This window comes from Oreochromis aureus, linkage group 9 (genome assembly GCF_013358895.1).
Source record: "Oreochromis aureus strain Israel breed Guangdong linkage group 9, ZZ_aureus, whole genome shotgun sequence".
NCBI classification, from domain to species: Eukaryota; Metazoa; Chordata; class Actinopteri; order Cichliformes; family Cichlidae; genus Oreochromis; species Oreochromis aureus.
Window position 1 is genome coordinate 11583760 of NC_052950.1, and position 21543 is coordinate 11605302.

General features: G+C 42.6%; 4 protein-coding genes and 1 long non-coding RNA gene across 6 annotated transcripts in view; 3 read left to right on the forward strand and 2 right to left on the reverse strand.

Moving 5' to 3' along the window:
- Window positions 1-5257: 5257 nt before the first annotated feature.
- On the forward strand, window positions 5258-6984 carry LOC120442063 (protein ANTAGONIST OF LIKE HETEROCHROMATIN PROTEIN 1-like). Its single transcript, XM_039617811.1, has 3 exons — window positions 5258-5969; window positions 6676-6780; window positions 6873-6984. Exons 1-3 carry the CDS (start codon window positions 5272-5274, stop codon window positions 6982-6984), a joined length of 915 nt encoding a protein of 304 aa, XP_039473745.1. The 5' UTR covers window positions 5258-5271.
- LOC120441784 lies at window positions 6957-9602 on the reverse strand. 2 transcript variants are annotated; one of them, XM_039617184.1, is made up of 3 exons: window positions 9035-9602; window positions 8672-8791; window positions 6957-8232 (listed from the first exon to the last, which is right to left on the reverse strand). In XM_039617184.1, the coding sequence occupies exons 1-3, from the start codon at window positions 9489-9491 to the stop codon at window positions 7742-7744; spliced, it is 1068 nt and encodes a 355-aa protein (XP_039473118.1). In that variant the 5' UTR covers window positions 9492-9602; the 3' UTR covers window positions 6957-7741. The 2 variants fall into 2 exon arrangements, with proteins under 2 accessions (XP_039473118.1, XP_039473119.1); XM_039617185.1 differs by lacking the exon at window positions 8672-8791.
- Window positions 9603-13192: 3590 nt separating this feature from the next.
- On the forward strand, window positions 13193-21110 carry LOC116322634 (myelin-associated glycoprotein-like). Its single transcript, XM_039617664.1, has 7 exons — window positions 13193-13213; window positions 14886-14937; window positions 15139-15531; window positions 17247-17552; window positions 17638-17898; window positions 20225-20315; window positions 20452-21110. The coding sequence occupies exons 1-7, from the start codon at window positions 13193-13195 to the stop codon at window positions 20573-20575; spliced, it is 1248 nt and encodes a 415-aa protein (XP_039473598.1). The 3' UTR covers window positions 20576-21110.
- Window positions 13670-17248, reverse strand: LOC120441984. The gene is made up of 3 exons (XR_005614434.1): window positions 17150-17248; window positions 15818-15880; window positions 13670-13918 (listed from the first exon to the last, which is right to left on the reverse strand). It is a non-coding gene; the product is annotated as an uncharacterized LOC120441984 (long non-coding RNA).
- LOC120441982 (myelin-associated glycoprotein-like) overlaps window positions 13917-21543 on the forward strand; it is a 36566-nt gene continuing 28939 nt past the window's right edge. The window contains exon 1 of the mRNA XM_039617665.1: window positions 13917-14714. The gene's annotated coding sequence lies outside the window, so the exon portion shown is untranslated. The remainder of the gene's footprint in view (window positions 14715-21543) is intronic.

The window sequence follows — 21543 nt, forward strand, 5'->3', positions numbered from 1 at the left end:
TAGACAGCTTACCTGTGGCCTGTTTATAGTGCTTAGGCTGACTGCAAAGTGGACTAATTTTCTAAAACAGTTTTCACATGTGAAAGTGTGCCAGACAGTTGGCAAAATAGTGTTAATGATAGCCATACATGTGTATAATTTTGCGAGGAGTGTGTTGGAAATTTGGTAATTGAGTGTAAGCAGTGAATTGTGCCTACAGTTTTGCAAAGTGTGTGTTACAAAATGGCAAACTGAGTGCAAAGCAGTGTTTGTGCTTTTAGTTTTGCAAACTCAGTGAGTGGTTTTGCTATAACTATTAATAGTTTTAGAAATTGTGCTATGAAAATCACAGTTAGGGTTTAAGCATTCAGAAAAAACTGTAACAGGCGGGCGTGATTGCGGATGCCATGCAGGTGCTTCCGCACAGCAGGCCTCATGAATACATCTTCGTGGATGAAGCTGTATTCAGTTTAGCAAAAAGCAGAAGAAGAGGTTGCAACATGTGTTTTTAATTTTGAGTGGTAGTGTGTTAATGATGAAAACAGTGTGTTTAACTTCTGTAGTCTGTGTGCACCATTCTGGGTACAAGTGCACCACACTGCTAAATGTGTTTTGAGTTTGAGAATGTGTTTAAAGTTTTGGTAAATGGAAGATTCAGATTTGCAAATGGTGTCCTAGCCAGATGAATAGTGTTTAAAATTTTGGCAATTGTGGGATTGATTTGATGAAAGAGTTTTCATAGTTGACAGTTTTTACAATGGGATTTAGTGTTTTAGCAATTCAGAAAAACTCTAATATGCAATGTATTTAAGTCAATGATTTTAAAGGCACGCTTGAAACAACACACACTGTGTCATGGTCCTGGGTCCTTTTGACCCAGCGTTTTGTATTTTCTCTTATTGTGATTTTGGTTCTGTTCTTCCTCTATTTAGTGTTTATTCGGTTCTGCTCATGTATTCCTGTGTTAAGTCCGCGTTTCTTAGTCTGTGTCCTTGCATGTGTAAGTTCCTGCTTTATTGTGAAGGTCTGTGTTTTATGTCAGTGTGTTCTGTTTACGTTTCCCCTGCCTCGTCAGCTGTGATGTCTTCCAGGTGTGTTCCCTTCCTGTTTCCCATCCCCTGATTCCTGGCGTGTGTATTTATAGTGTGTGTTACCTCGTCCTCATTGCTGGTTCGTCTGTGTTGTTTCCCTCGGTCATTCTGTGTATTTCCCTGTGTCTCCCTGCATCGCTGTTTTCGGTTAGTTTCTGTTAGTTTTTCCAGTTTAGGTTTTCTTAGTTTCAAGCTCACCCTCGCCATCGCTGTTTGTATTTTCTTCTGTAAATAAATACTCACCTGCACCAGAGCTGCTGCATCTTGGGTCCTCTCTACAAACTCCACACATCTGCCACAGCAGACGTGACAGTACGAACCAGCCACCATGGACCCAGCGGCATTAAACCCGTCCGAGGAGCTCCGGGACGACATTATCTACAATGTGGAGATTCTCCTTGGGCTGATGTTAGAAAGCCCTCCGAAAGAGCTTCGCCACGCCGTTGAAAGCCAGCTACAATGGCTCTTTTCAGGCTTGCCATGGCTGCCTGGATCGCTTCCCCCGACCATGCAGGCCTTTCTCCACAATACACCACACCTTCTCTCAGCCACTACTGCCTCGCTGCCCGACCCGCCAGATGTGGTTTTGCCCGGCCCGTCGGAGCCGTCTGCCGGGAAGAAACGACGATCGCGCCACCGGCGCGCCACCCCACAGCCGGACGTTCGGACTTCTAAATCGCCGGCTGTGGTGAGTGAGAGCTCTTTTTCGAACTGTGGGACTATTTATTCAGGGGCTGTGTTTTGTGTGGCGGATAGCAGTACAAACAGCAATTCACCTGCTCAGCAGCCTCAAGCTCAGCTAGCCGCCCCACAGCCACTTTCTGCTCTGTCACCAGTGTCAGCAGGTCACTCGCTCTCAGCTCTGTCAACAGTGTCAGCAGGTCACTCGCTCTCAGCTCTGTCACCAGTGTCAGCAGGTCACTCGCTCTCAGCTCTGTCACCAGTGTCAGCAGGTCACTCGCTCTCAGCTCTGTCACCAGTGTCAGCAGGTCACTCGCTCTCAGCTCTGTCACCAGTGTCAGCAGGTCACTCGTTCTCCACTCAGTCACCAGTGTCAGCTGCTCACTCGCTCTCCACTCAGTCTCCAGTGTCAGCTGCTCACTCGCTCTCCACTCAGTCTCCAGTGCCTCCAGTGTCACTTTCAGCTCAGTCTCCAGTGCCTCCAGTGTCTCCTGTTGCTCAGTCTCCAGTGTCACCGCTAGCCCCGTCACTCGTTCGGTTACCAGTTTCACTCATTCACTCCATGCAGGGAGAAAGTCTTTTTTCTACTCAGTGCGTTTCTCATGGTTTAGCCGCTGTTGGCAGAGTTTTCCACTCCAGGGCTTCCCCAGAGGCTAGGTCTCAGTCCCCAGCTGATACTGGACCCCTGAAGTTTAAGCAGCCCCCTGAGAACTGTACTATGTCAGCGTTGCCTGGGCAGAGCCAGTGCTCAGTGCAGCGCCAATTGCCTTCATGTCTGCCAGTGGGCTCCATGCCTGCTGGCTTTGTGATGGCTTCTGCTGGAGGGTCCGAGGGACCGCTCCGGACTTCGTCTCAGGTCTCCGCTGGAGGGTCAGAGGGACCGCTCCGGCCTTCGTCTCCTGTTGTCGCTGGAGGGTCCAAGGGACCGCTCCGGCCTTCGTCTCCTGTTGTCGCTGGAGGGTCCGAGGGACTGCTCCAGCCTTCATCTCCTGTTGTCGCTGGAGGGTCCGAGGGATCCGTCCAGCCTGCTGCGCCACCACCTGCGGCTTCCACGCCGCCGCCTGCAGCGCCTCCGTCTCCGGCTTCCACGCCGCCGCCTGTAGCGCCTCCGTCTCCGGCTTCCACGCCTGCAGCAGCCTCAGTGTCTTCAGCCTCGTCTGGTCCAGCCGCAGTGTCTTCAGCCTCGTCTGGTCCAGCCGCAGTGTCTTCAGCCTCGTCTGGTCCAGCCTCACTGTCTTCAGCGTCGCCTGGCCCAGCCTCAGTGCCTTCAGCCTCGCCTGCAGCAGCCTCAGTGCATTCAGCCTCGCCTGGCCCAGCTTCAGTGCCTTCAGTCTCGCCTGGCCCAGCCTCCGTGTCTTCGCCTTCAGCGTCGCCTGGTCCTGCCTTGTCTGGGTCTGCGGTTAATCGGCCACCTTCCAGGCCACTGGTCGGGCATCATCGACGTCGTGGGTGGCACCCGGACCCCCTTCGCCCGAGTCGCCGCCGTTGCCTTCCGCACAGCCGGCCCCTGGACCAGTGCTGTCATCGGCACCATTGCCTTCCGCACGGCCGGCCCCCTGAACTGTTTCCACATCGCCGCCGTTGCCGTCCGCACGGTTGGCCCCCTGAACGGTCCGGGCTCCTGTGCTGTCGGCCTCCGGGCCGGCCCCCTGAACGGTCCGGGCTCCTGTGCTGTCGGCCTCCGGGCCGGCCCCCTGAACTGTTCAGACTCCTGTGTTGTCGGCCCCCGGGCCGGCCCCCTGAAGTGTTCTGTTTTGGACTTTGTTTTCTTGAGCTCTGGTGTGTTTCTTTTTTGTCTTCTTTTGGTTTTGGACTCATGTTTTGTTTTATGGCCTTCTGGTGCTCCTGTTTTGTTTTGCTTGTGTACACCATTTTGTATTGGTCTTTCACGTGGAATTCCAATAAAATTGATTCATGTTTGTGGCTGTAATGTGACAAAATGTGGAAAAGTTCAAGGGCACCGAATACTTTTGCAAGCCACTGTATGTGCGGCTGCCAGCAGAGAGCTGCATCCGCGGAATGAATAAAGATGGCTCTCAATAACAACCTGTGGCCTACAATCGAGCCAGAGGCAGGAGCTGGGCCAGAGGGTGGCTGAGATGGCGCCCACTCAGCGGGAGCAGGCGTCGGAGGTGCGCCACCAGCGGGAAGAGCTGCAGGTCCAGACTGAGCATTACCTGTAGAGAATGGTGAACCAGGCGATGCTGCTCCAAGCCTGGTTAGTATCGCCGCCGCCACCCCTGCCGGTGTATCCTGACGGTGGGGAACGGTGGAGGAGCCGCATGGGACACCTCGGCAGCTGGAGGTGGAGGACAAGGTGCGCGGGGGTCCGCGCCGGCCGGAGGAATAGGGGCCGCTGTGCGAAGGCCTGCTCCAGTCAGGAGTGGTGGAGTAACCGCTCCAGTCAGTGGTGGACAAGGTGCCAGAGGGTCCGTGCCCGCTAGAGGTGGAGGAGCCGCTCCAGGTGGAGATGGTCTACGAGGGTCAGCTACAGCCGGGAGTGGTGGAGGAACCGTGTGGGGAGACGGAGGTCCCCGTGCCAGGCGAGCCTGCTCGATCCGGGTCCGAGGTTGAGGCGCAAACTGCTCCGGAGCGATGGATGCCAGCTTGCCAGATGGCTGGCCTCCGGACCAGCGTGGGCGGCCTCCGGAAGAGACACGGCCCTGTCGCTGGGTTGGAAGCCGGTTGGGGGGAGTAGGTTCGGCCGGATGCTCAATCGCGGACACACCTGCACGGCATCCGCAATCACGCCCGCCTGTTACAGTTTTTCTGAATTGCTAAAACACTAAATCCCATTATAAAAACTAAACTCTCAACTACGAAAACTCTTTCATCAAATTGATCCCATAGTTGCCAAAATCCTAAACACTATTCATCTGGCTAGGACACCATTTGCAAATCTTTATCACCCATTTATCGAAATTCTAAACACATTCTCAAACACAAAACACATTTGGCAGTGTGGTGCACTTGTACTCAGAATGGTGCACACAGGCTACAGAAGTGAAACACAACTAGCACACAGTTTTCATCATTACCAGCTACTACTCAAAATTGAAAACACATGTTGCAACCTCTTCTTCTGCTTTTGCTAAACTGAATACAGCTTCATCCACAAAGATGTATTCATGAGGCCTAACCATTGAGTCAAGCTCAAAGATTCTCTGTACACAACAAACTAATTTTAGTTCTGTAAATGAAATAGAATAATGTATACATGTGCTATGTATACAAGTATACTTATAACTAAATGGTATTTTGTTTAGAATTGAAGGACAGACACATGAGGGTGGAAGAACACGCATGTGCTCACAACACCAAGAGACACTTAGGCTACGTTCACACTGCAGGTCTTAATGCTCAATTCCGATTTTTTGATCAAATCCGATTTTTTTGTCTGCTTGTTCACACTACACATAAAATGCGACATCAAACATGCTGCAGTGTGAACGGTTCACGGCCCTCAAAGCGACCCGCATGCGCAAAAGAAGCACAACACGCTCTGTTTACGGAAGTAAAAATGGCGGCTACAGAGCGAGTAGGTGTTGTTGCAGCAGTTTGTCAATTTATGCAAAGTCGTAACCGACAGAATCTTGACAAATTAATCAGAGAAAGGAGGACGCTGAGAAAAAAGAGAGTCTGTGCTTTAACAATGGCCTTGTTTGGAGCAGTGGCTGCTACCTCCGTGCAGAGGTATATATGGACATGGAGTCGGAACCAGGAGTGGTGGGATTGGGATGTGAGAGGCTTCACTGACACGGAGTTCATCCACAATTTCAGGATGTCAAGACAAACATTTGAATATCTCTGTCAGCTCCTTTCAGCAAGAATGCTTAGACAGGATACTCATCTCCGCCAATCCATACCTGTGAGCAAGCGCGTTGGAATCGGGCTGTATTGGCTGGCAACAGGCGCATGTTATCGGACCATGTCAAACCTGTTCGGAGTTGCCAAATCCACAGTTTGTTCCATCGTCCATGAATTTTGCTTTGCAGTCCGCTATGTCCTCATGCCTGAGTACATTAAATGGCCTCGAGGAGATGACCTGATACAAGTTATTGAAGGCTTCAGACAGCGATGGAGGTTTCCACAGTGTGCCGGAGCAATAGATGGGAGTCACATTCCCATCACTGCTCCTGAGAACAATCACTGTGATTATTTTAACCGCAAAGGCTGGCACTCTGTCATCCTTCAGGGCGTCGTCGACCATCAATTCTGGTAAGCATACTATGATCTACTAATTATGAAAAATTGAAAGGAAATAAACATGCATTTGAATGGCTCAAACGTATATACAGAGCTGGACAAAAAGTAGTCAGCTAAAGAATTATGCAAGTAACTGTTTGATCATAAGTGTGATGAACATTTTGTGTTGTTTTCCTTCAGTCTCTTTTCTCCTAATTACCCACATCATTCCTGCTTCCAGTAATCGGTTTCCCTATGCATTTAAACTCACTTTACTTGTTTTTTTTTTTAATGTAACATATTTTTAAATGATTACTATTAAATAAATGAGTGATCCTTTATAAATTGTCATAAGTAATCAACTGTTGCTCAATGTAGTAGTGAACTGTTACTTTTACAAGTAAAACTACTCTTAAAAGGTAAAACTTATACTTCCCACCTCACAGATTTCATATATTTTATTAAAATATATTGCATTTTCTGGCACCCATACCCAGACCAAAAAGTATTGTTTGACTGATGGCCCGTAATATAAAGACTTTTTTTGGACTTTACGTTTAGCAATTTTGCCTTAAGTTATGAATTTATTTTGCTGTTTACATATGTCCTGATAATAATCCTTATTGCTGTTTTAGAGAAGAGCAGTGCTTCAAAGTATACTTGCAGATTTCTGTCAGAATCTGCAGATTTACAGTAGAAATAAAATGTTCACGTTTCTCCAACGTTGTCTTCCCAACAGTTTCACTAACATCTACACTGGATGGCCAGGAAGCGCTCACGATGCCAGGGTTCTCAAGAATTCTGAGATATACACAATGGCAGAGAGAGGGAGCTATTTCCACCAGTCAGTATCTTTGAACACAGTGAATTGTAATTAAAATTGTTTTACCATTCTTCCTTGTTGATGTGTGTCACCTTGTATTCACATAATCTTAGGTTACAGAAGAAATCATGGGTGTTGAAGTTCCAGTCATGCTGCTCGGTGACCCTGCATATCCCCTGCGAGTTGGCTGCTGAAGGGATACGCAGATACAGGAACCCTAACTGAAGAACAACAATACTTCAACCAGAGACACAGTAGAGCCAGGATGACAGTGGAGTGTGCATTTGGCCGACTTAAGGGTCGGTGGAGGTGCCTTGGGAAACGTCTTGATGTGGACATCCACACTGTTCCCACAATAATAGCTGCATGCTGCACTCCACAATGTGTGTGAAAAACATGGTGAAGCCTACAATGAAACTGATAACGCTGATTTGCGTGATTCTAGAGGTACCGAAGGAGGCATCTTACCAGATGTTCAGCCAATAAGAATCAGAGAGGTGCTGACCCAATTTTTTCATAGTCAACGTTAAGGCACAAAAGCCATGGTTTCATCTCATTGTCAATAAATTTGAGCTTGATGTTTAAGTGATGCATTCACAAAATTTAAAGTAAAGCATTCAAAGTTATTTTTTTATGGAAAATATTTATTTTGACATGTGTAACATGTACACTTCTTCCTCTGTGTACTGAAATTGCAATGTTGTTTGTCTGAAAACATATACGTTTGCATATGAAAAGCACAAATTAAATCTGAAAGACCCACTGTCCTTCAGCAGTCTTGAAAATCTCTAACAACAAATATAAAGCATTTTTGGATGCAACGATAAATAACCAACATTTTGCATTGAAAGTAAAGCCCCTCCAAAACAATATTAACATAGCATTAACTGAAATATTTTTGGAGTATCCATTTAAAATACATTAAGTGAACCATGTGCAAAACTTGCTTTTTATAACATTTAAACTAATGCCTTAAAGTAGTTTAATCCTGTTCATCTGGAGGAGGGTAGGATGATGTAAAGGCCTGGTTAAAGGATGCATGCTGAGCTTGGTCTCGAGGGTTTGGTCGTTCTGGTCTAAAGGGCTGACCCAGATTGTGAGATGGTGGAAGGGCATTACCAAAAGGAAGAGGTTGAGCTAAATCTTGTTGGAAAGACAGAGACTGATTGGACATCTCAAATGGTGGAGACTGAGTTGAAGCCATGGGGTATGGAGTGGAATGGATGAGTGAAGACTGTGTTGGGCAGTAAAGATGTGGAGCCTGTACTGCCTGCTGGTAGAAAGGTGGTTGTTGGCGTGTGATGAGCTGGGTCAACATGGAGAGCACTTTAAGATCGTGCTCATGCTGAGCTGCTTGCATCTTCAACAGAAGCTCCGACTCATCATTCTTCAAGGCACTTGTAATCTTGTCTGCAAATATTTCCAAAGTTGACTCCATCTTTGACTTTCTCTTCCTGCTCTTGGCAGATGTATCTGTAAAGAGAATAGTTGTTTGTGTTACTTCAACCAAAGGATAATTTTTATGTTTGAAGGATAGAGGGAATTTCCATATGTAGTTCTGGTACACACCTTGGAGAAATTAGAACATCACCATAACAGTACAGGTCAGAAATTAAGACTGTGGGGTATTTGATCATTTGAGTCAAATCATGGTTTTTATTTAAAAAACATTGTACAATCTACAGTATGTCTTACATTACAATCTCACCCCTCTCATTGACAAAATGAGTAGTATTAATTAAAAGATATGTGTGCTTTATCCATGCTTAGGCATCTAGAGTAAAATTTAACTCCATTAGTTTGCCTTGTGAGGTCTCAACATGACACTTTACTTTGAAAAAACGTTTTTATTCTAATGGGATGATGAAAAGTTTGCAACAACAATGTTCTATTTAATATATGGGTTACGTACTTCGGGTTTGTGCATTCTTCTTTATGGAATTATCTGCACTCACTGCAGATGAAGAACTTTCGTCTGATGCAGAATCAAATGTCAGTGACACAGGAGTATCCTCACCCAGTGTACAGGCGCCTTTCGAAAATACAATCATACAACCTATTAAAAAGTTATGTACATGGTTATAGCTGATGTAGTTCAGCCTTCATTTAGAATTACGCTATTGCTGTCTTATAGAATGTTTTCAATTTTTGTTCAGTAATTTATTCAGTTCTGTTATGTGTTTAGACATGTGTTATACAGTACGTTTAATGTAACGTTACTTGTACTCAGTTTTATTCTCCACACATGACTACAACAAGGTACAAGTTAGCCTACCTTTTTCACTGTTGAGGCTGGGAGCTGGACTGGCACTAGCCCCTGGACTAGCGCTAACCCCTGGACTAGTGCTAGCCCCTGGACTTTCAGGCTCCTCTTCAGCTGTTTCAATGGAGCTATCGATCAGCTCTATTGGCTGACAGCTGGGTTTGTCCCCCAAAATACGGTCAAGCTCATCATAAAACGGGCAGGTGACTCGACCACGTCCGCTTCGTTTGTTTATATCTTTAGCTTCTTTAAACTTGGCTCTGAGGCTCTTGATTTTCCTCTGACACTGTAGCCATGTTCGCCTGTGCCCTCGTTCAATCATTTCTTTGGCAATGCACTCGAACACAGCCCGGTTACGATACGACCCTTCAAGTTTAGCTTGGATAGAATTGTCTCCCCATATGCTAATCAATTCCGCAACCTCAGTTTCGGTCCACTGACTCGCTCCGTCTCCAGTTTCCGCCGCCATGCTTTTTTGGTTCGTCTTCTCCGGCGCTGATAATTGGCGTCTGTCTTGTGTCAGTGACGTAAAAGACGGATTTAATGCGACTTGACCGTTCACACAGCAGTCGCTTTCTAAAACATCGGATACGTATCGGATTCAGTACCACATACGAAAGTGACCCAGATCGGATTTGAAAATATCGGATTTGTGCCGTTCACACTGTCATACCAAGATCGGATATGGGTCGCATAGGGGCGAAAAAATCGGATTTGATGCGCTTTCGCCTGCAGTGTGAACGTAGCCTTATTGTGGATATGGTCCATCAGAATAATGCAGTTTGACTGCATGAAATCCAGCAGTGGGTTATAGAAGACAGCATACATGTTGAGTCTAGCAAAAAAGGAGGAGAAAAGGTCGCAATGTCATAGGTCAACGTGCCATTATTGAACTGCCTGGCCCGCGTGGTGGAAATGTAACTATCTGTGCTGCCATCAGCAGCTATGGGGTTCTCCACAGTCATGTTACTGTTGGGTCATACTACACAGAACCTCTAGCAACATTCCTGGATGGTCTACGGGATGCTCTGCTTGAGTAGCGAGATCGCAAGCAGGCAGAGCATCCCATATCATTTGGGACAATGTGAGCTTTCACCGAGGTCCAAGAATACACAATTGGTTTCACAATGAGCAGCATTTTATCAATGTGTTTCTTCCACCATACTCTCCCTTTTTGAACCATATTGAGGAGTTTTTCTCAGCAAGTATACGACCTCAACCCTTACACACAGGAAAATCTACTTGAAGCATTGAATGGAGCAAGTGGTGAGATTGGAGTGGAATCTTGCTTGGGCTGGATTTGGCATGCTTAACGATTCTTTTCTTGTTGCATTGCAAGGGAGACCACAGCATGTAATGTGGATGAAGTCCTGTGGCCTGACCCAGCACAGAGGCATGATGCTGAGGCAGAATAAATTATCTGAATATGTAGTAAAAAAAATGTTTTTTCATGTATATATAACTTTTTTACTGCAGTTCTTTTTTTTGTTAAAATGTGAGTACAAGAATAAATGAATGAATAGATAAATATTATTTTCCCGCTATCCGACAGTGTTTTGTATTTATTTTTGTAGTGTGCAATAGTTGCTAAGTTGTGTTTGCACATTGGCTGGTTTTGTGTGGCTTTTGGCACTAGTGGTTGATTTTGAGTAAAGCTAAAATAGTTTTGGGTCAAATGTTTGGTTTTGTAAGACAAGTTAAAGGTTATGTGAGTGTTGCTTGAATTTTGCACTTTGTGTTTAGTGTTTTGAGACAAAGAGATGAGATTTTAGGAATTGTGTTTTAGCAATTCAGAAAAACTGTAAAACCCCCTCCAAATCTTCCACGCGGCTGGTGTCCGGATGTCATCGCCCTGGGTCATTTTGACCCAGCGTTCTTACTTTTCTTGTGTTTTTGAATTTCTTTATTTATTCCATGGTCCCTTGGTTGTTCTGTTAAAGTGTTGCTTATTACATTTCCCCTCGTGTCTTTACCCCCTGTGTCCCCCTCCATGTATCTGTGAGTCCCTATGCCTCGTTTCTCCTCCTTGTGTTTTACAGTTTTTTCTGAATGCTTAAACCCTAACTGTGATTCTTATAGCACAATTTCTAAAACTATTAATACTTATAGCAAAACCACTCACTGAGTTTGCAAAACTAAAAGCACAAACACTGCTTTGCACTCAGTTTGCCATTTTGTAACACACACTTTGCAAACCTGTAGCTACAATCCACTGCACAGCACTCTTTTTGCAGAACTGTAAACACAACTCATGGCTTTACATTCAATTTCCAAAGGATCAACACAGTCCTAGCAAAACTATACACATTTATGGCCATTATTGACACTATTTTGCCAACTGTCTGGCACACTGTCACATGTGAAAACTTTTTTAGATAATTAGTTCACTTTGCAATCAGCCTAAGCACTATAATACAGGTAAGCTCTGTGTGTGGAGTACAGTGGAGGGAGCAGGAAGAGTGAGAAGTAGAGGAGGCCGAGGAAGAGGACGTGGAGGTGAAGAAGCAGGACGAAGAGGACAACAAGGACAAGGAGGAGCAAGAGGAGGACGAGGAGGGGGGAGAGGAAGGGTAAGAAGAGTAAGAAAGAGAATTGCTGATGACATCAGAGCTACAATAGTGGACCATGTAATCAACCATGGAATGACCCTGAGGGAAGCTGGCCAACGGGTTCAGCCTAACTTGAGCCGCTACTCTGTAGCAAGCATCATAAGGACATTTTGAAATGAGAGTCGGTTAGTACAGTCACTTTGCACTAAGATTTGTAGCACTGCCATGCTAATGAGAAACACAACAATACCATAGATGTAAAATTCCAGAAGATATTTTCCCCTGTGCCTTGGACTAGAGCAGCGCTCCCCAACTCCCGGGCCTTGGACCGGTACCGGCCCGTGAGTCGTTTGGTACCGGGCAGCGAGAGTTGAGGCTCAGGTGTGAAATGTATGGTTTTCAGGGTTTTTATCGGTTTTCAGCGTTATTTTGTTATCGTTTTTATCGTTAACTCGCTTTTCCTGGGTCTTTTCACGTGTGTTATGAATAAATCTTCTTTTTTTTGGTACCGGTACTAGTTTTATTTTGTTGTGTTTATCCGCGACACCTTAAAGGTCGGTCCGTGAAAATATTGTCTGGCATAAACCAGTCCGTGGCACAAAAAAGGTTGGGGACCGCTGGACTAGAGGACATTTCATGTGATGTAGACGAAATTTTGTGGCCAGATCCACAGAGATGACAGAATGTAGACTGATTGCTTTTTTTTCCTCAGTGAAATTACTATTTCGTTTTGACTTGGCAATAAACACTTGTGTTTGTTTTGATGTGTGTGAATAAACACCAGTACTTGAAGTTTGGATCCCTCTATGCTTACGGATCTATGACAAAAGTATGAGCTCAAACTGACATAGCCTACCTTGTGCACAGAGAAAGCAAAAGCCAGATGTGTTTTTCATTCATACCATCAGTGTGTAGTTGGTGCATTGTGTGCTTATTAATTTGATGGCTTGTGTTTACTGTCTGATACAAAAATACCATTTTTACAAAGGTGTGGTGAGTTAAGCAAAGGTTCTTCACCCAATCAGCAAAACTACAATGTTTTGCTGATTGGGTGAAGAGTTTTCTTATTTGTGTGTAGAGTTTTGCAAAAATAGCCAATAGTTACAAAAAATGTGCTCAAGCCATCAGAAAAAACTGTATTCCATGTTTTCCCCAGCCCGCTATGTCTGTGTTCTCTTCCCCTCTGGTCTGTGCCTCTGTGTACTTCCTGTTTTACTTTGATAGTCTCCTGTCAGTGTTGTGTTTACTCCTGCCGTGTCTCGTTATAATTATCAGTGTCACCTGTGTTCCCCGTCTGTTCCCACTTCCCTCGTTAACCCTCTGTGTATTTATGTCTGTGTCTCTGTCAGTTCTGGGTCGCCTTCTCCCTCATGACTGTGTGCCCCTCTGTGTGTTTCTTCGTGATTCTGTTCCTTTAGAATCTCCCAGTTTAGTTTTATATCATTTTGTATCGCCTTTAAACTTCTGACAGCAATAAAGCTGTATTTTGAGTTCAGTCCTGTTTCCTGTGAGTTTGCATTTGGGTCCAATTCCTGCCGGCACACAGCCTGATCATGACAAGAAGGAATGATTGCACCTAGCAGTGAGGGAAGAGATTACTGAAAAGGCTAATGTAGCAGCAATGGTAGTGATCATAATGGTGGTCAGTATTACTGCAAATATCTTATATACTGTTTGTTATGACAATATTCATTTTCATAGATATTCTTGCAAATATTTACATGCTCAAACACACATTCACAAACTTACACAAATATTCAATCATGTAACCACACGCCACATTCACGGTCATTTAGTTTAGTTTAAGTTATGGTCTGTTTGCTTGCATGTTCATAAAATAACACTCCCTGTCTTGCCTCTACCATAACTGTCCTGTAGTTATTGTTCTCATTTGTCGCACCTGTCACTACTGCAATAAAGAAATTGTTGTGAGAAAGTTCTAGAATATGGCAGTTTATGATAGGATGAATCACACCCTGTGATAGAGTTCTAAAAATGATATTTTTAGAATATAAATTATTTCTGATATTATCTCCAACAGTGATAGTTAAATTGACACAATGACTGTGAGCCAATAGCATGACTAAGGAGAGGGATATAAGATTTAAATAGTCTTTATTTAGGGGAAATAATGCAAGGATATAAAGGTGACAGGAAAAGAAAGCATGACACTGGAAAGATAAAAGACAAGTGAGCAGAGAACTGATGAACATGAGGGTGTACTGTCTTTCCCTCTTCACACTGCGCAGGAGAGGAACAGGCAGCAAGGTTCAACACTTTTCTTCCATCAAGACTTTGAAGACCATTACTCTTTGTCCACAGATTTAATGATGTAGAAAGTGTGAAACTGAAACAAATATAACACAACTACAATTACAAAGTATATTCTTTAAATCTTACATATACACTGTACCTACAATCTACAATAATCTAATCAACATAGCGTAGGACTTTAGCTGTGAGAATAAGCATAGCCGCACTCTAAACATGTGGCTTAAACAACTTATCAGAGTTAGACACTAAACTTCCTTCATGTCACAAAATACAACCACAGAACTACAGGTAAGTATCAAATAAACAATATACATATAGACGATGCTCCAAAAGATGAAGGATTGAGGGCAGATGCATGTGGACTCATGGCAGTCTCTTCTTCTTCTTCTGTATAGGGTTTATTGGCGGTTGGCAAACAGCAAAATGGTGCATTACTGCCACCTCATGGCAGTCTCTTGGGCCATGTGCAAACTTCACTAAGCCTTACTAATTCCTGCTTCCTGTGATCTCACCAGGTATCAGAACTATTAAAGGGACAGCTGCAACAACACTATCAGCACAAGAGGGGCTCTGTGTACAAGTGACATAATGAGGGAATGAGGAACAGGTTAAAAAACAAGTGGAGGCTCAGGAAAGGTAAATCTAGAAGCAGGTGGGAGTGTCAGTGTCTGAAATGACAGCAGAGTGCATGATGGGAACATAAAAAGCAGACAGACTGAATAAGGGAAGACAGAAAACCAAAAGCATCACAGGTCTGTTTGCTTTGACATTACAACATCTAAACAGAGAAGTGTTTCACTCGCTCTGTTTCTGCTGAAATCACACATTGACTTTTACTTTGTCGTATCTCCTCTGTGTCTGATCATTTGGTAAGAAAACATTTAAACAGGTTACTAATTTTGTGCCTTGTACTGAAAAAAGTCTTTACTTAATGGTGTTTTTTTCTTGGTTTTTCTTTTTTAAGTACTTTACAAAATGAGGCAAGTTCCTGTTTTTGTTTCTTATTTGTGTAATGATTCCTTTTTTTCATATTTTTCCAGATGATGGGTTTTATGACAGACATCATGTTACTGAGTCTCCTCTTTATTCCAAGTGAGCCGTCTCGTTTCAGTCATTTACTGTCTGACAGATCAGAGCAGATAGAGATACTTTACAAAGTCACACATTTTATACTGAAGAAGTTGACATAACAAGAGATAAAAAGCAAACCCATGACTCTTAAAGTCAGATTTTTCATCATGAATTTTCTCTTTATCTACATTTCTATAGTTTAATGATATTCTGTTTTTTCAGGCACTTTGGCTGCTTGTCCTGATCCTACAAACCTGTTCATCACTGCACCAACAGAGATGGAAGCTCTGAGTGGATCTTGTTTACACATCCCATGTAACTTTAGTGACTATGGACTGACTGGGAGCAATGCGTTTGACAGCACAAGACCTGTGTTTGGAGTGTGGATTAAAAATAATCATGACTTTGGCAGCTATCCAAACAATGTGATCTTCAACAGCAGTTTGACAGTTAACATCTATCCAATGAATATTACAGGAGACCTGACACAGAGAAACTGCACCACTCTGTTTTCCAATTTAACCACAAATTATACAAACACATACTACTTCAGAATTGTGAACTTGGTGTTCAAAGGAACAGCTGTTTGTGATCCTCTTCGAATAACAATTAAAGGTAAGAAAGTTTCCTCTCATTCTATAAAGAATAAAGTATAATCAGCTGCAGCTTTTGTTGAAAAACTAAAAAAGAAATTATGGTCAAATGTAAAAGAAATCAGCATGTTTAAGTGTTTTGTGTTTAGATGGAAATTTGGAAAATTAAGATGGCTCAGGATAATAGGTTATCTTCTGGGGTCTTTATTGTGGACAGTCAAAAAATTGTAGTAAACACAGTTAACAATGTAAAAATACAAACTGTCCTGCACACTGTTAACAAACACAGACATATTTACTATATTTACCTCCCAGAGTTCACTACCACTGCTGGTGCAAAGCCCTTAAAAATGAACAAGCCTTGAGCAAAACTGCAAGAAAATAGAAAATAAAAAATAAAAGAGAAGAAATTCCCCAACATTCACTGCACTTAAAGGAGAATTCCTGTCTGTTAGTGATTAAAACTAAAACAGCTTTTGGATATTTGTCACTTCTGCATGTTTGAAATCAAATAATGTTTTATGATAAGACAAAGATAACCTGCAGTTAAAATGCGGTTTTTTGAATGGTGAACTGCAATGAAGAGTTTTTGATAGCTGGCAATGAGTCATTGACATCGCTCTGGAGGAATACTGGTCAACTTTTCTTAGCAAAATTGTTTTAATTAATTTAGCTATATTTTCCAAGCATGAACAGTGTAGCAGTCCCCCGGACCAAGGAAGAAATAGAGAGAGCCTCGACGGGTGCAGTAATTTTTACTTTGAGATGCATTCAGAATCTAACAGTGCTGAGGTGCGCCAATGCACCGTGAAAACTAAACAGAAACACAAAATACATTTTCTTAGACGCTTATTACAAATATGAACTCAAATAAAGCAGAAAATACAACAAAATATCAACTAAGCAATCAAATGCAACTTAAAACGTGTACCTCGCTCCGCATTCCAAGGGCTGCAAATTGTTAATTTCGCTAGAGTCCGGTATCACGCTGCTTCAAGCTTCATTGAGAGCTGCCTACTGGCACATGTGCGCCACAAAAACCCGTCTGAGCTGGAAGTGCAGCTTGCCGCTAACTAAGCGACAGAGCCCTCTACTGGACACTACGCGTAGCTGTTCAGGCTTGGATCAATAAACAAAACTGGACCTTTACAAACAGCCTGTTTAAAATCAAAGCATTACACTTTATTTTGGATTGGTGAAATGCTTTGTTAGTTTTGTGCCAGTTGTAACAGGTTTAAACGTTTTCAAAAAAGTTTTATCTGGTCAGTTCACAGAACATTTTCCCAAAAGTCTCTGGGATTATCAAGATGTTTTTGGCAAATGTGAGTCGAGCCTTTGTGATCTGTTTACTCCGCAGTGGTTTTCTCCTTGGACTCTGTCCTTAATGTCATTTTCTGCCCCCTCTTTTGTGCGCTGCTGTTTGAGCAGCACACATTTGGCAATAATCATACTCAGTTAATCACAATTACCTTTTCACACAGGACAAGGTTGGTTTGAGTAGTTCTTTTCCCTTTATGAATTAAATCATCATATAAGAAGTGCACTTTTACTCAGGTTATCTTTGTCTAATATTAAAATGAGTTTTTATCTGAAACTTTTATGTATGACAAATATGCAGGATTTCAGAAGGAGGACAATACCTCATTTTGGTTTCTTTTATCCATTGTTGTCACTGATCTCCATCTGTTTCTTGACTGTATTATCAGTGTACAAACTGTGTTTGATGTGAAACCACAGATTCTCCTTGGAGGCCCAATATTACAATCCCAGGTGATCTGAAGGAGAAGGAGTCTGTCACTATAACCTGCTCAGCTCTCACTCCCTGTCCACACTCCCGTCCTCAACTCACCTGGAATCTCCAACAAGATTCTCACAGCAAAATAGAGCAAAACACAGATGGAAGCTTTACAACTAAAATCCAGCAGACCATCACTCTGTCAGACACACATGATGGAAAGAAGATCAGCTGCTCTGCCAGATATCCTGTGAACCAAGGAAAAGACACCAAGACAGCAGAGACAGAAGAGACTCTCAGTGTTTCATGTAAGACAATCAGAGTTTGTTGTTGAACTGAATCCAACAGGACAACATGATTTATGGGATATGTCTTTCTTATTTTTTTCTCCAGATGCTCCTAAAGACACCTCAGCATCCATCAGTCCATCAGGTTTGGTGTCAGCAGGCAGCTGGGTGAAGCTGACCTGCTCCAGCAGAGCCAAACCTCCAGTCAGCAGCTTCACCTGGTTCAAGAAGAGCAGAGATGGAGCTGTGAAAGTATCTGAAGGAGAGATTTACAGCTTCAATGTAACAGATGGAGAAGTTTATTACTGTGTGGCCACTAATGATCTGGGTAATCAGGCATCAGCAGAGATTCTTGTGACTGTTGGAGGTAAAAGTAAAGGCTACTGATGTGTTATATTCACATATTTTCTTTTTTTGTGTCCATGAAAACTAATGTTGATGCATTTGATTATTCAAGCAGTGTTGGGACTAACGCGTTATTAAGTAACGCGTTACAGTAACTACGTTATTATTGTGGTAACGAGCACGGTAACTAGTTATTATGCCAAAACCAGGAACGCGTTACTCGTTACTGGGATTTAGATAGGCTCGTTACTCGTTACTTCGTGTGGTGGATATCGCGGAGCTTCCACAGATTCAATAACATTAGCAAGTGGTGGAAGCCAGCAGGTGGATGAAGGAAAAGGGAGGCAAGAGGAGAGACCGAGCGCGGCCGCCGGTCGGAGTGTCAGGTGAACTGAACTTCAGGTAAGAAGTTATGACCTGCAGTCTATCTGGGTCAGATATAAACCAAGTTTAGGTGGAGTTTATTTTCGGTATGCTGACATTTTCGTACTGCGTGCTAGCTAGCATGACGGAGTTTCTATACAGCTGTGTGGGTGCTATGTTACTGATGTTGAACTTTATTTTGTTCATACAGTTAATTATTAGAGTTGCCAACCGTCCCGTAAAAAACAGAATCGTCTTGTATTCAGAGAAAATATTACGCGTTTCGTACTGAGGTGAAAAGGAACACAGTTTGTCCCGGACTTCAGTACTTCAATCATGAAACTGATCAATGATCAGCTGATCGGCTTTTCTCTCTTGTTTATTTATCGCCCACTTTGCGCCAGAAAGAGGAAACCAGCGGATGTGGCGTTAAACAACAGCAGCACGTTTAAGCTTGATCAGCTGTTGTTAGAATTTATTTAATATTAATTTCTAGTATCAGCTGATGTTTGCTGGAGCCACAGCTGTAAAGCTGCTGGTCATGATATCGGTTTGGTTATCTGGTGAGAGGGAAACATGCAGATGAAACCAGGAGATGTCCTTACTGAATCATCAGAGCTGAACAGGTGATGGAGAAACAGGTTTACCTTTTAGGTGACATGAATGAGTTGAAGGAAGTTATGAACTGTTTCTGAGAGACAAATAACACCAGGATCCTTTTCTATGTAGCTGACAGCTGGTAACTGTGCAGGGGCGGGTCTAGCAAAGTGTTGCCAGGGGGCAGGTAGGGCATTAACAGGGAAAGGGGGGACAAGGAAATACTTTTCTTTATTATTCTCATTTAAAATGTCTCGCTTTAAAAAAAATAATTATCTGAGTCTTGCAACAAACGATTGATAGATTGATCCATATATACCATCAGAACAGTGTACATCACTGTCACAACAGTGTTTATTTTCATTCAAAGTCTTTATGATTTTTCCTATAATGGTGGGCGGTCTCTAGTCAAAATGCCCGGGCGATTTTTGTCCCAGTCCAGCCCTGTATGCAGCTCATCTGCAGTCTGGTGTTACCTACATCTTCCTATTCAGAAGGCAGAATTTCCAAGTTCTGAGTACAATCAAAAGCACCACGACTGCAGTTTTTGTGTTGGATGTAAAAGCAGGCTAGAATCATGGCGGCGGTCAACGACGGTCCAGGCGTGATTTCTCTCGTGGAAATGTGCACATTATTTTCTCCTTTCTATTGGTAGGTGGCACAGTGCACTTGTGGCAAGTAAGCAAGCTAGAAGACTGGCAATCTGGCTGGGTATCCAGTTACGGAAGCAACACATTAACAAGAGAATTCTGAGTAAAACCAAAGTTACTTTCCCTAGTAACTAGTTACTTTGAAAGTAACGAGTAACTTGAAGTAACTGAGTTACTTTTTTAGAGAAGTAACTAGTAATGTAACTAAGTTACTAATTTAAAGTAACTTACCCAACACTGTATTCAAGTGATAATCAAATGCATTTTGTATCAATATGTCAACATTAAAATTGTAAATCAGTATGGGAAAGTAACATTAAAAGTGCTGAAAAAGAGACACAATAAAAATACAAGCTTTTTTCAAACACAACAGAGCCACTTTCAGCCTTTAAAAAAAAAATACAAATAAAAAAACACAACTGGTCACACAATAAGAGTAGGTGAAAATGTTAAATCATAAAGTCACACTACTCCTCAATAAGCAGAAGTAAACAACCTTAACAACACAGTAAAGACAGAGTAAAGACAAACTCACAGCTCCCCTCTTCCTGGCCTTAAATACTTTCTCGTCTAAATGATGACTGGGGTTAACTGCAATTGTATCTAACGGAGGGAAGAGAAAACAGGACAGAGCCACACAAACGACATTACGGTCAGGTCACCTCAAAGGACGTTAAATGTGAAATGTTCGTCTTTCTCTTAATGTTTCATTTGCTTTAAAATCTTGCTGCCTTGCAGATGAACAGTCAGGAAAACTGTTTGGTGTCTGCATTGTAGTGAAGACTCTGGGAATCACAATGCTTGTGGCCACACTGGTTTTATTTGAGTGGTGAGTCAGCTGCTTCTGTTATGGTCATTTATAACTATTTACAGGCTGTCTGGTCTATTACGTAGATCTTTATTATTCATAACTACAAAAACAAATCAGGAAATGTTTTTTTTTTTCAATTTGTCTTTTTCTTCAGCTGGTTTAGATCAAGACAGTTCAACAAACCAGAGACAGAAACCATCTACATGAACAAAGCTGCATCACAGTCCAAAAAGTGTCTGCAGCAGGAGGACAAAAATCTTGGACATCAGCAGTGTTGATGTCTAACCCTAACCCTAACCCCTGACAGAAGCATCTGTATAGTACTCAAGTAATGTTAACATTTGGATGTGAACCCTACTGTTTAAGTTAACTAACATGTTTGCATGCAGGTCTATGATTGGCCTTAACATTTGCTGATAGCACATATAACATAATTATTATCCGGAGTCTGTCGGCTGTCTGCTGTTGCTGCATAACAAAAACACTGTACTTATTGTGCTGTTACTGTGTATATGATATGATATGATGAATAATAAAGTGTCTGTTTGTGGCCAATTTACTTCTCTGGTGAAGAAATGATCAATTAAAAATAGAACCTTACTGAGGAAGTCGGTCAAAAGGGTTCTACAAACACAGTTTCTATCAGATCTGTGAGTACAGACATGCAGCCTTTTACAACAACATTTCTTAATCATGTGGTCAGTGATTCTGTGTACTGATTATTTGTGTGTGTTAATTTTTTAAAATATTATCTTTTCAGTAAATACATGGACGTGTCCATTCATGTCACCCATCAGTGGTATGATTGTTGTGTGTGATTGGTAATTCTAAATAAATTTATTTTATAACTAATACAGTTCGTCCGGAATCAACTGTCATAACTGATTGTGTTCATATAAAAATACAAAAACTTTATTTACACAAACCAGGAATGGGTTATCATGGTTACTTGTGCCAATTTATGTATGAAATGATTTCATCTTTTGATTCCATAAGCGATGAGTTTTGTGACAGTCCAATCTGTGAACTTCATAACAAATATGTTACTGAGTCTCCTCTTTTTTGCAAGCCTCATTTCAGTCATTCACTGTCTGACAGATCAGTGCAGGCAGAGATACTTTACAAAGACACATTTACACTAAATCTGTTGACAATAATGGGGGAAGGAAAAGAAAACAACACTTCTCTGCTGAAATGCATTTATTCAAACATTCATCATAGATTTTCATAATGATCCTCTTCATGT

Excerpts from the sequence above, each read along its gene's own strand:
- LOC120442063 (XM_039617811.1), top strand. The coding sequence starts at position 5,272 with ATGGCGGCTACAGAGCGAGTAGGTGTTGTTGCAGCAGTTTGTCAATTT. Across the intron at positions 5,970-6,675 it reads GTCGTCGACCATCAATTCTG|TTTCACTAACATCTACACTG; the intron begins GTAAGCATACTA and ends TCTTCCCAACAG. Across the intron at positions 6,781-6,872 it reads AGAGGGAGCTATTTCCACCA|GTTACAGAAGAAATCATGGG; the intron begins GTCAGTATCTTT and ends ACATAATCTTAG.
- LOC120441784 (XM_039617184.1), bottom strand. The coding sequence starts at position 9,491 with ATGGCGGCGGAAACTGGAGACGGAGCGAGTCAGTGGACCGAAACTGAG. Across the intron at positions 8,792-9,034 it reads CAGCCTCAACAGTGAAAAAG|GCGCCTGTACACTGGGTGAG; the intron begins GTAGGCTAACTT and ends TATTTTCGAAAG. Across the intron at positions 8,233-8,671 it reads GAAGAATGCACAAACCCGAA|ATACATCTGCCAAGAGCAGG; the intron begins GTACGTAACCCA and ends TTCTCTTTACAG.
- LOC116322634 (XM_039617664.1), top strand. The coding sequence starts at position 13,193 with ATGGTAGTGATCATAATGGTG. Across the intron at positions 14,938-15,138 it reads GAGTCTCCTCTTTATTCCAA|GCACTTTGGCTGCTTGTCCT; the intron begins GTGAGCCGTCTC and ends CTGTTTTTTCAG. Across the intron at positions 20,316-20,451 it reads ACACTGGTTTTATTTGAGTG|CTGGTTTAGATCAAGACAGT; the intron begins GTGAGTCAGCTG and ends CTTTTTCTTCAG.